A 13,452-nucleotide genomic window follows, 5' to 3' on the forward strand; every position below is an offset into this window, starting at 1 on the left:
TTTTAAAATAATACTTAAGATGATCATATTATTTTAGAAATTAAATTCTAAAATAATATTCGAGATATTTGAATACTATTTAAGATATTGTCCTTCTACAAGCGACACTTTCCATACCTACCTTAAAAATTAAATTCTAAAATAATACTTAAGAGGACCATATTGTTATCAAATGTGTCACACCTACTTGATTGTATTTGTCCCCTATTAACAATTAGGACAAAATGAAGGCGTCTCCAAAATTTTGTCAAATAGACACTTGTATATGATGAAGGAATATCGTAGTTACTGGGAAAAAAAACAGAGAGAGACATAAGTAAAACTATAAAAGACAACTATATGTTGCCTAACTGCTCCAGGCCCAAAAAAATTGGGCCGAAACAGAAATATAGACAATGTCATCCAAATAACTTCCCCCAACTTCCCCACAAATGCCGAACAGTTTTCAGGAAAGCGTGGATTCAAACTGGAAGCAGCCAGCCAGCAACCATACCATACTTGAGGGAAAATTAGACCGGTTAAAACAGTGGTTCAAAATTCAATATAGTCCAATCATAGGTCAATCTATTCATGATTACGATAATTTAACTAAAGTATATAAATATTCACATATATAACCCTAAAAAGAGAGTAATGGTTAAATAGAGGTCTCAATACAAATAAATGGAATATAAACGATACATAGTTCAACAAAACAGAGTTATTAAAATACAAATATGATAGACTGCTATTTTTTTTTTTTATTCAAAACGATGTTGTTTAGGTTTAACAAGGAGAAGGAAAAATATAAAATTCAATCATATTGGCTCATCTAAAACTCTTAAACGAGTTCACCTATTCATTGATCTACTCAGACAACCTGAATTAGATATTAATACCTTGATTCTTATAGGAGGCTGCTCGCTCAACAAGCACTATCATTAACTTACCAACTCAGGCACCTTATATGAGAGGAATAGAGTTTAATGTAGCCAAAAACAACTTGCCAGGTAACATCAACTTGAAACCAACACCAGATAAAGCCCTCAGCTTCACATGATGACAGCGAGACATACAAATCGGCTGGCAAGTCATTCTTGGCTACATACTACCCTATACCTGTTTCCTGTAGACCTCTAGCTCCACGAACTAGCCAGGCATGACTCATTTAACTGAAGAGATATATGCACATATGCATAAAAGAACGTTGTTAATTCAAGCATTCACTAATACTGATAAATCCCCATGGAACACCGACTTGATGAATGGTTTGAGATGGATGGGGGAGATAAGATTTGTTTACTTGATTCTTCTGCTTTAACTACATGGGATCATTTATATGGGAATAGAGTGCTATTTTGGCTGGTGTGCCTTTTAGAAAAGTGAACCGTGCGTTGTAATATTTGCCGTCCAAATGGGAAGGAATAACTATTTACAACACTTCAAAGCATGCTTGCTTTTTAATTTTTGCCCTTCAAATTTAACCTATATAAGTGTTTGTGTGTGTGTGTGTGTGTGTGTGTGTGTGTGTGTGTGTGTGTAAGTATAAGCTGTGCGGCATGCGGCTTGATAAGAAATTTACGGGTCTGGCGCATCACATGGACTGAACTCAAGAATATGATTCTTTGGGAGGCACAGAATAAGTTATGGATAGAATCTCATTTTTAGGCCTCACTCTTATCTGGAATAACGGTTACTTCATTTTACGATCCAGTCTCATTAATTAGTTGACTTTGTCCATTCAATCTCCTCCCTACATAAATGGGGGATATTATTCGTTCATTTACTTTAATGAGCTTAGCATTACTTAGAAAATAATACAACACAGCCCATAAAATCTATCGATTCAGCACAATGAAAAGAAAAGGACAATGTGTTGTCAAAAAAGAAAAAGGCAATACAGGGTTCACCCTTGGCCAAGTCGGATCTGATAGCTTGAGTTCTGAACCTTGGGCTATTTTGATGGGAACCAAGCTGGCGTGGGATATGGGGCTGCGTCAGGTGATTGTAGTGTCTGATTCACTAGAAGCGGTGGAATAGGTTAATGGAGGCGATATAAGTCACATCAGGACAGATTGCTCATTGAGGAATCTCGATCTACTTTGCAACGGGATTGGTCGATCATGGTTTCACATGCCTATGGTTCAGCTAATAAAGTTGCAGATTTTTTAGCTCGTCAAGCTTGTCAGCATAGGATCAGATGGATAGAGCTAGATCAGGACTGTTTAAGCTTTAGCAGCTAGTAGGCCGCTCCTTTGTTCATAAACCAAAAACAACAACAACAACAACAAAGAGAAGGGCAATACACTTCAGTGACATAGACTGATATAAGCTAAGTGCCTGCTTCTTGCATCAACAGTTAGTACAACCAGCAGCACGTGGTATAGGTGAAACATGAGGTTACAAAAAAGCAAGTCATCAGCACCTAATCAACGAACTCCCATGTGGGTGATTTTCCTTCACTTTTTCCCTCCCACATGTGTTGACGGAGCCTAATTCCTAATAACCTAGAAAAACAGGGGAAAATGCTTCATCATGTTGTATTGACCTATATAATTATCCTCAGTTCATACCATAGGGTAAGTCAGGTTCCTACTTGATGATTATCTCCAGCGGATCTGCTTGGTCAAATTGAGGTTACCGTAATTATGAGATATCTTCAAATTATACATGAGTAATACCAAGAAGTTATAGTATATATGCACTTCTAGTGAGAAATTTTGGGTTCTACTCTTGTGGATTCTTTATCACATATAGCAAGAATAGACATGCTGACAACTGTTACTGAGGGCTGAGGCCCAGAGCCAGCTATACCTGTTCAGTAATAATTTCGGGCAAACCTCCAAAAGCAGCCCCTAAATGTCCGTGCTTACTACAGCATTCCATCATGTAGCTCTTGCAACACCCACCAATGCCTCTCTTGTCCAAACTAATACAAGCATGGGCCATTGAAAACTCAATGGATTCCTTTGAAGAGCCCTCACAACATGCACCAACGTCTCTCTCACTTGAAGAGGCGCGCACAACAGGACATTCATCTGGACAGCCTTTGCAACAAGAAGCTTTTTCTTGGTCTTCCCAGCTCCCACAAGCATGTGTTGAGGCTGATTCGGCATGCTTATTGTCTATGGCGCTGGCGATATGATCGCCCCCACAGACCTTAAAGTCACATAGAGGCCCTGAACTTCGATGCTCAATTTCATGATCGCATCTTGGCGTCTTTCCGAGATTATGATCCTCAGCAGTTTCAAAATCATTGGTCAAGTGGCAGTGATGCTTATTGCTGGATTGTTGACTTCTTTCTGTGCAGAAAGATTGAAGTTGCAGGGGAAACAAGCGATACTCCATCGTGACTGACTGGGCCACAATCTCTGTCGTGGCATTGTAATGTCTTGTGGGAGTTCTGTTCCAAACAACCATGATTGTCTGTTGCCCTCGAACATTTATCTGCTCCAGTCAGGATCATGTGAGGAGACTCTGAACAAACCTGGCTTTCTATATCATGCGAATGCTTGAAATGGCAGGCAGAACTCAGTGATGCTCCATCATAAGAGTTGGGTCAAAATTTCTTTGAGGCAATGTGATGTGCTGTGGGAGTTATATGTTCCGAACAGCTACCATGAATGTCTGTTGAAATTGAACACTTACCTACTCCAATCACAATCTTGTCCTGAGATCCTGACAACCCTTGCTTTCTGTATCATGCGACTGGACACTACCTTTCTCACATCTTCCATGATGACAGACATTTGGTTCACGGAATTCATCACTGGACTTACTTTGGTCATGGTTTTCTATAATTCTAGAATGTTGATGAGTATCATGCTTGTGGTGGTGGTGGTGGTGTGAAGATTTGCCATTATTGGCATGACATCCACTTTTATGGAGATGTAGCTGAGTGGAAGATCTACAACATTTTCCTCTATGCTTCTCTCTTCGGTGCAGGAGGAGCATGCTGTTTAAGATTACCAACAAGCATGTTCCAACGTCGGCAAGAACTGCTGCCCAAACAAGTGGATGACCAGCAATGGCGAGGCCAATGATTGCAGCCTTAGTCACAATTGACAGTATTATATTTTCTATTACTTTCCTTCGAGACTTTCTTGCAAGCTTAATGGCTTGTGGTATCTTCCTCATGTCATTTGACATGAGAATTATATTTCCTGTTTCGCTTGCTAGTGCAGAACCTGAAATACCCATTGAGATACCAATGTCAGCTGCAGCTAATGCTGGTGCATCATTCACACCATCTCCAACCATGGCTGTTGGTCCTTCCTTTTTGAATTCAGTGATGATTTTGGCTTTTCCTTCTGGTAAAAGCTCTGCGTGGACTTGCTCCAAAGCATGCCCTAGCTGTAGATAAAATTATTTTTGCCATTATTAATTAGTTCTGTTTCTACCACACTGATGTTATCTACAGAAAGTAAATGCTGAGATTAGAGCAAAGTCACATAACTACAAAATTCAAAATAAGATCTCAAATCGTCTGTCACACAATATAAATAACTGAATTCTGTTTCTTGATATAAAATCCAGTACTGGTAAATGTCTTTCCTGCAGAAGCTAGCTAGCTAGAATCAAGCCTTATTCAGTTCATATTGAGATGTTTCAGTTTCAAAATTTATTAAATATGCAACATCAGTTTGCATTCCAAAATTTAATATTTATGCATGAAAATCTAAAATGAAGAGAGAAAACAGTGAAAAGGAGGAACAAGAAAAGACCAAAACAAATAAAATCTAAAAGAACAAATTTCACGAAGAATATTAAATGAAGCACTAAAAATTCATTGAAAAAGAAATATTTTTCCAAACCACAAACCTGCTCTTGAGCCTGCATGGCAGATGCATGACTATCTCCAGTAAGCATGGAACTTTTGATGCCCAATAACTTTAGCTGACTTAGAGCCTCCACTACCCCAGCTCGGCAAACATCTGAAAGAGAGAAAACTGCAATTGGAGTTGCTCCTGAGTATACATAGCCAATAGTCTTTCCTCCCTGAGAGCCCCTTCAAAGGCAGGAACTGTAAATTTATGCAATTAGAGTGAACAGAGTCGGCCCCATCAAAAAAACGACAAGTTAATGATAGTATAAGTATCAATCTTGCTTTGGCTAAGAAGGAAATTGGTGTGACTTATGAAAATTTCTTCTAATATCCATCAAGAAGGGGGAACATATTACAATATACGCTACACCACAATAAGCTGTGAACTTTATTTCAGACAAAATGGCAAAGATATGTACCTGTCTTAGACCCAGCTCTTGTGGCAATTTTTCTACTTCCAATGTAAATATATCTCTCATCAATTTTTCCACAAATACCTTCTCCAGGAAATTTTCATAGTCTGTCACCTCTTCTGGCTTAGGATCAATAGAAAGTGACTTTCCATAATCAATAATTGCTGCCGCCAATGGATGACTTGACTTACTTTCTATGCTTGAGACCCTAGAAAATCAAACCTCAGGTTTCAATTATTGTATTACATACGAAAGTTGAATGAATAGTATAAATTGCAGGGAAAATATTCCAAAGCAATTCCAGTCGTCATCTAATTTGAAATTATCAAGGTATAATTTCAGTTTTATCTTTTCTCATGAGATATTTCGCGAAAGAAACTCTGTTGTTTGAAAGAGCCAGGAAAGAAGTGAAGATCTCACCAGTAAAGCAACGTGTTCAAATCCACATCATCACAGAGGGATTGGAAATTTGTCACCACAAATTCACCCTTTGTAATGGTGCCAGTTTTGTCAAACGCCATGACCTTAACTTTTGCAAGGGTTTCCAGGTAATCACCCCCTTTGATGAGAAGGCCCGATGTCGCTGCTTTTGTATACGCACAGAAAGTCACAACCGGCGTAGAAAGGACAAGAGCACATGGGCATGCGCTTACTAGAACCACAAGCGCAAAATGAACCCAATGTTTCACATTATGTACTCTAAACAAAACTGGAATCACCGCCAATAGAGTTGATATGATCACAACAGCTGCGAACATAACCAAAAAAATGAGAACCATGAATAACACAGAAGAAACAAAGGAATGGAAGACATATGCTATAGTAAACCACTGTGAGGACGAGAAACAGCATGCATTTAGGATGGCCTTTTTAAAAAAAAAAATAATAAAGATCAGATGAGTTCTCAATTATAATTATCACATGAATGTATTTGCTATCATCAAGCGTTTTTGGAAAATTGAAATGGGCCAAATGATTTTCAATAGCTTTGTCACCCTAAACCCTCTTATTTTTTTCATGCATTGTCGTGCCCGTATTAAGAGGCATCAAATAAGTAATAACAGATGCCAAATTAGGCGAGTGAATGGGAGTCAATAATTAATTGCCTTTAAGATTCAAGAACCACTGAAAATGCAAGAAATGCAGACTAACCTGGGGTATAAAACTTGGCAAACTTGTCTATCAATCTCTGGCTCCTGGTTTTACTGTTTTGAGCTTCTTCCACTAGCTTTGCCATTTTCGCCACCACACAATCTTCAGCCAGGGCATTAGTTTAACACTAATATAACCTTCAACCAAAAACCCAAAACAACAGCATTACACAAAACAGGGGAAGAAGAACACTTGGGTTTACATGGCATTACAGAAAGAGTACCATTTAAATTGATAGTGCCTGCCCAAACAGTGGAGTCCTTTTGTTTCAGTACAGGGAATGACTCGCCGGTCAAAGTTTTCTCGTCGACTTCACAAGTTCCATCTACAACAATTCCATCAATTGGTATGACTTCCCCTGCTTTAACGGCTAGTACGGTGTTCACTTTGACCTCGTCGGCGTCCACAACCTCTCCGGTTTCGGCTATGGTTGCTTTCTGGGGAGCTATGTTCATCAACGATGACATTGCTGCACTCGCCTGAATCCATTGATTTTGCAATTCAGAATCTTTGCAGCCTCTTCTTTCTCGGCAAATCATTTTTTTTTTCTAATGTTTACTATCAATTATGCATTGCAGTTCTCCGTGATTGTTTATGAATTGGTTTTTCTGTAAGCATAACTATTAGTGCATGTAATTTTAGCAGCTTTCATTATTGGTTTGTTCTCTAATTTTTTTCGTCTACAACGATAAACTTTTTACTTTTAAATATATTTGAAAGATGATGATGTAGTACTAATATCAATGTTAAATTGGCTAATATTTAACTAACAATGTTAGGGAAGATGCTAACATATTTAAAATATAATGAGTTAACAATTTAAATGAGCATAAAATTTAAAAAAAAAATAGACGGTTGCTTTCTGACAAGGCTGTTATGACAAAAGCACTGTTGTAAAGTGATTTTTCCGGGGTTAAGCTTTTTATTTAATATATTCATCAAATGTCCTAAGTTAATATTGTTAATGTTGAATCATGATTTTTTTGAACATATTTAAAAATAGAGCAATTAAAGCTGTTGATGGAAAAAATCATAGAAATCTCAAACATGGAAAAAAAGTACAATAACCAATAATAAAACATGATAAAACTAAAAGGACCAATACTTATATACATATATATATATATATATATATCACCAAAGTTTATGAAGGACGTTTAAGTAATTTTGCTGTCATATAAAATTTTGTCCAATTAAAATAAATTAACCAGGCACAATTTTCACTTTACATTGCATATAGAGATTGAGAATGACTATTATTATTCACCTGTTGTAAATAAAACAGATTACTGTAAATTTTTTTATTTAAAACATTGTAAAAGGAAGCTATCTTAGTAATTAGTAGTACTTGATAAAATAATAGCCATAAAATATAGTATCATATTTGTGGATGGTATATATGTTTTGTTTAAGGTTGGACAAAAAGTAGCATATCATCAAGAATTCAAGATGTCTCCGAGCTGGCGGATAGTCTCTTTACATGCCATATTTATTCCAATAAATAACAGATTGATTAGAGATATAATAAAGTTTACATGCATATAATTAATTTTTAAAAAAATCTTTAAAAAAAGAAAAAGAAAAGTATACCTTGTGACTTGCTCTTGATTCAAGCCATTCAGCAATGGAGAAGAGGAAGACAATGGTAGCAGCTTCCAAATAATCATGCATGACAATAGTTCCCACAACTATCAAAATCAAAAGCTTCAATATTAGCCCCGTTGGCTCTTTGGCCCGTGAATCTCAATAATTAAACTTTGCCAAAACTGTTTTCCCTTCTATTAAATTATTTATTTATATATAGCGTGCTTGCTGAAACATCTTTCAAAATTTTATCATTAATTGAGCTCAACAGTGTTCAAATTTCACCTATCAAATAACCACATCCAAAAAATAATAATTATATATAATAAGTGGTTTTAGGAAATCACATTATCACTTAACTTCTACAAGAACTTCCAAAAGAAGATGCTTAGAATTTCGTGCAAAACAAATTTGTTGCTTCATCTTACACGAGAAAATTAACTTTCATTATCAATGGTGAATAGATATATAGATGCATTGTTTTAGGCTTAATTTTTTAGAGATTAATTAATATGCAATCAGTAAACTATGGATAGTGACGTCTATTTTATTTTATTTCTATCTATAACTTAAATAATTTATTTAGTGAGCTCTACAAATCAACGCTCTGATCACTAGAGTACAAAAGAGTGTTCAAATTAAAAAATTATTAGGTTAACATTAAAAATTTCAATAATTTTTTATTAACTATAAGAGACTAAATTAAAATATAATCATAACAAATAAAATTAATTATTTGATTTTTTATGATAACAAATTTCATTTTGTCCTAATATTATACTCCATCCATCTCATAAGTTGAGATGATATTACACATACTAATAAAACACAATAATGATACTTTATAAGTTTATTTTTTAAAACAAAACTATAAGCTTTAAAAATCTATTTATATTCTTAATCATTATGCTATAATATCATTTCAATTCTTTAAAGATAAAGAGTAATATTAGAAAAGTATAATTAATAAAATTTATTTTTTTTAAATTATCCTATAATTTGAAATAATAAAATTTTTTAAAAATTATTTTATAATTTGGGACGGATAGAATACTTTTATGTTGAAAAGTTTTTTGATTTAATTATTGTTCCCCATATCTTGTTATTTTTCGGAAAAACTACATAAGCTAGCTAGAAAACAATAAGTCTGTCAAATATAATTGGATGGAATATAAATGGTATAATTAATTATTAAAGCTATTTTACAAAAGAAACACTAGAACAAGGTTAAATGTTTGAAAAAGAAAAAAAAGAATTGGTATAATTAAATAGATTATAAATGGTAGTGATAATGGCACGCTCTAAAAAGCAAATAGAAAAATGTACGTGCTTTAAAATAAAGGTCCACCCCACCACCACCTGTTGTTTCAATTGGAACCGCCTTTTATAAGAAAGGAAAAAGACGCCTCCCCACGTCTTCTCTGCATGATTGGATTATTATTATTATATGCTTCATTACATACACATACACCTCTTTCTCTTAGGGGAAAATCGCAATTAAGAATCCTTAAAAATCAGTAATAACTATTCAAGACCAAAAACTATATTGAAATTGAATTCAGGACCGTGGTTCTTTTTGCAATTTAAAAATAATAATATTTTAACTAAAATATTCCTGTCCGAATTGCACGTATAGTCACTTATTTTGAGAGATATTTTAGTCCTAATGATAATTTGTAAAATGCAGAAAATAGCCCTAGTACTCCAATTCAATTTCAACATTTTGCAGTCCTCAATCCTCATTCATCGCTTTTCCATTCTCCCTAACTATATGTATCTTAGCTCATGTTTCTTACACACACTCCAAGCAACTTATTTTGTATGGAGCCTAACAAATTAAAGGAAGTTATCTACTTTTTGGGTCCCAAAAGGAAAAAAAAGTTGGCGTCTTCTTTTTTTAAAAAAAATAAAAAAGCAATATAATGACTTGACAAGAACAAGTAGAAGAAAGCGTGAAGATGAGTAATTAATTAGTTGTATAAAATATTGTTCCAAATGAACAAGGCCTCGAAGGGTGTTCCCACTCATGAAAAAGTTGCGAAAGAATGGAATAACAATTTTACAAGCAAACGGCAAAACTCAATAATGCCTATCTTTATTTTCATTTAAAAAAAATAAGTCATATTTTTATTTTAATAATAATTCATTCTGTGTTGATCATTATTTATAAATAATTTATTTAAATAACCTTTAATATGATTCTCGCTTCTTTATTTTTAGTTTTGAATGAAAAAGGAATACTTATACATCCACACAACAGGAATCTCTCCTTCAACTTTAAGACAACAGAAGCCTCTCTTTACTCGCTTGCTTTCCCGGAAATCCCGGCAATAAATTTATAAGTCCTTGTTCGTTAAGCTTCCCCCAATCAAGTACATTAAAATATCAGGGATATTCACAGCAAGTTTTTGATAACTTTTTTAAAAAAATAAATTACAAATATTAATTCAGATGCTTGCAGATAAAAATTTTAATCATAATTTATAAAATAAAATTTATATTTAAAATTTAAATATAAAATTTATATTTAAAATTTAAATATCTTATTTATAATTAATTCAAAAAAATTTATTAACATGGGTTGCACATGTCATCAAGTTGTATTTTGAAAACATATAATGCACCGAAAAGTTAACAAAGGGACAACTTCTCCTAAACCAATTGCAAACGTTATTTCATGCACCTGTAGAGTGCTATAATTTGAAATTAATGATAAGCTGGTTCTTATTTTCTCTAATCCTATTGATAAGTTACATTCAAGCATGTTTCACCAGATTTTAAAAAAAAACCTTAAACCTCTTTAAATTTATCTTAAAATTCAATAAGTTTCTTCCTTTATTCATAAAACATATTCTTAAATCTAATTACAAATATTTTTATTTAAAATATTTGATAATAGTTAAAAATATAAAAAATATTAAAAATTGACCAGTATTTTATAAATAAGATTAAATTTTTTTATTTATAAAAAAAAAATTATACCTGCGACGAGGATGAGGATGTTAATGTCGAGACGGAGGTGGCGGAGGGAGGCGAAGGCTTTGAGGAGAATGGGAAGAAGAGCAGCGGCAACAGCTGCTAAGGCCACGTATTGGAGTGGGCCATACACGTACTTGAATAGTGATATCACCAGCAATATTCCTGACGTCATCGCGTATGGACTTGGCCACATGTGCTTCTGCTTCTCTTCCTCCTCTCCATAGACCCTCACATTCGCCTCCAGCCTTGCTTGGTTTAACGCCTTAGCTGCCACACCATAGAAAACAAAGCTCATATATGTTATGTACATCTTTATTTTTTTTAATTTTAAAAATAAAAAATATTATGAGATACTACTATATTTCTACCGTGTACTATATGCTTATTTTGTTATTTCTAATCTATACATATTTCTTATAATTATTAGTTCTCTCCCTTATGATGCGTGCCGGATATTAATGTTGAAAAAATTTTCTGCATGCTTCCACAAATCGCATCGCCAACCCAAACACAGCCCAATTGAGCAGCATCTGAATTGATTGCATGACTCTATGTCGGTGTAATTTTTACTTTTGGATCCTTCAGATATGATGAGATCCAAGCAAATTAAAAGAATGAGAGCAAGAGACAAGACAAGCAAAGAGAGGAGGTATGGGAAAGGTGGATTTACCGATTTGGAACTGTGAAATGAGCAGAGTGTCGTGGACGACAATGACGGTTCGGGAAGGGACGATGACGGAAACCTCTTTGATTCCTTCCAGAGGTTTGAGGATGTTCTCAATCAGCGGAACCTCCGAGGAACAGCACAATCCTACGACATCGAAGTAGCTCTTCTTCATCTTTCTCGCTCCTTCCTTCTTCCTTTCCTGCTCCGTCATGATTGATGGACGTTACAGAGAACCCAACTGTAGTCGCTGGCAAATTCTGCAGAGATATGTATTCAGAAACTCCTCGGAAACAGAGATTAAAACAGAGGTGAATCAAAGGCCCTGGAGCGGAGCGAAACGTTTCCAGCAAATCAGGAGAAAATACATGCGTGAAAGAGAAAAACCGTTAAGAGGTGGAAACACATGGAAATAATGATTCAATGTTTGATGGAGAAGAAGAAGGAGAAAGAGGAGAAATTAGTATAAATCTGTATGGAGAGTGAGGACGCTTTGAGGCTTTGAGTAAAGCAGGGGGGCTTATGAAGGGCGGTTCTTGTCTTCTTGAGATGCTTATATAGAACCACGGGAAACCACACTGACATTTTACATAAAAATAGCGTTTCAGAAAATTGATCATGTCAATATGTGAATATAAAATTAAAAGAAAAAACACCATTTATGAACATATCCAATTTCATTGGAAAAAAAAAAAGTGCTTACAGAATCTAATATTATTAAGAGAATGATAGGTAGGTTTTAAAAGATTAAATTAGTGATAATTAGTTTTTATTAATTTTAAAAAATAAATTAAAAATATCAATTTATACAATTATAAATTTAAAAGTTTGAAACGTAAAGAAGGCATCCGGTCCTATTTGTTAGTCTAGAAGATTTTCTTAGTCCTTTATGTGAGTTATTTTTCCTTTTTATTTGTAATTTTTATGCACAATTCCAACAATACCCTACAACAAATTCTAAAAGAAATGGTAATATTTAAATTTAAAAAAAATTGTTACATATCAAATCACTCTTTTTTAAATTTATCGACAAGACTAAAAAGTAATTTAATTTTAAAACAATTTTATTATTCTAACTAACTCATGGACTAATTATTTAGAAGTTACTTACAAAAAAAGGATTGAAGGGAGTAAGTTTCAAGTGTAATTATCTTATTGTAACTAGAATTTTTTTTATTTGCAACTCATTTAAAAAAATTGTCAATTACCAAATCATCATTGATTGAACCTTGTAGGACCTAATTGTCATTTTCTCTATGACCAGAGCAAGATTGGAAAAATGACATGGTAGGAACTTGTAAGAAGCATAATTACAATTAAGGGTATCAAATTTCGGGTAAATCACAATAAAGGACCTCTGTGGCTAAAAAATTAAAAAAAACGACCAATAAAATCTTAAATATCCTGCCATTCAATAATTAAAATATTCTTCATTTATTTTTTTAAAATATTTTCCTCCACCGCCATTGCTTTTGTCAGTTGAACCATGACCTTTAGTCCTCACAAGCTTTCAAAGTTCATTTTCCTTTATTGTTATTTTGCAAGTTTTAAGTCCTTGCATGTCATTTTCCCCACATGATATTGTGCCTTCAATCAAGTAGTTTAAATGATTGAGGTGTAGTGCGGTGTAAGTAAGCCACTTCAATGCAAACTACTCTAACGCATGTAATAACAACAAAATAAGATACTCTCCCTCTCTCCCAAATTATAAAATAATTTTGGAGTAAGTTTTTATCTCAAAATATAAAAAATTTGACAAATACAGTTTCATCAATGACACTTTTTTAATATTAATTTTTAAGTATAAAAAGAATTGAAATAATATTATAACAAAATGATTAAGTGTATATGGGTAG

The 13,452-nt window shown here is 34.0% G+C and overlaps 2 protein-coding genes across 2 annotated transcripts; both read right to left on the bottom strand.

Annotated features, from left to right (window-relative positions):
* Positions 1-2,203: 2,203 nt before the first annotated feature.
* On the bottom strand, positions 2,204-3,399 carry LOC129308512 (uncharacterized). The gene has a single exon (XM_054949647.1). It carries the CDS (start codon positions 3,397-3,399, stop codon positions 2,788-2,790), a length of 612 nt encoding a protein of 203 aa, XP_054805622.1. The 3' UTR covers positions 2,204-2,787.
* Positions 2,288-12,129, bottom strand: LOC129308513 (cadmium/zinc-transporting ATPase HMA2-like). The gene is given in 11 exon segments (XM_054949648.1): positions 2,288-4,332; positions 4,801-4,985; positions 4,988-5,002; positions 5,224-5,316; positions 5,319-5,425; positions 5,638-5,965; positions 6,370-6,496; positions 6,582-6,848; positions 7,960-8,057; positions 10,936-11,199; positions 11,603-12,129. Coding segments are annotated over 11 exon segments (2,388 nt in total). The 5' UTR covers positions 11,811-12,129; the 3' UTR covers positions 2,288-3,636.
* Between the last annotated feature and the right edge of the window lie 1,323 nt (positions 12,130-13,452).

Source organism: Prosopis cineraria, unplaced genomic scaffold (assembly GCF_029017545.1).
Source record: "Prosopis cineraria cultivar Desert tree isolate PC_DT_omini unplaced genomic scaffold, ASM2901754v1 PC4, whole genome shotgun sequence".
Taxonomy (NCBI): domain Eukaryota; kingdom Viridiplantae; phylum Streptophyta; class Magnoliopsida; order Fabales; family Fabaceae; genus Prosopis; species Prosopis cineraria.

What these genes read in the sequence shown, in the direction of transcription:
- LOC129308512 (XM_054949647.1), bottom strand. Translation starts at nt 3,399, where the DNA reads ATGGTTGTTTGGAACAGAACTCCCACAAGACATTACAATGCCACGACA.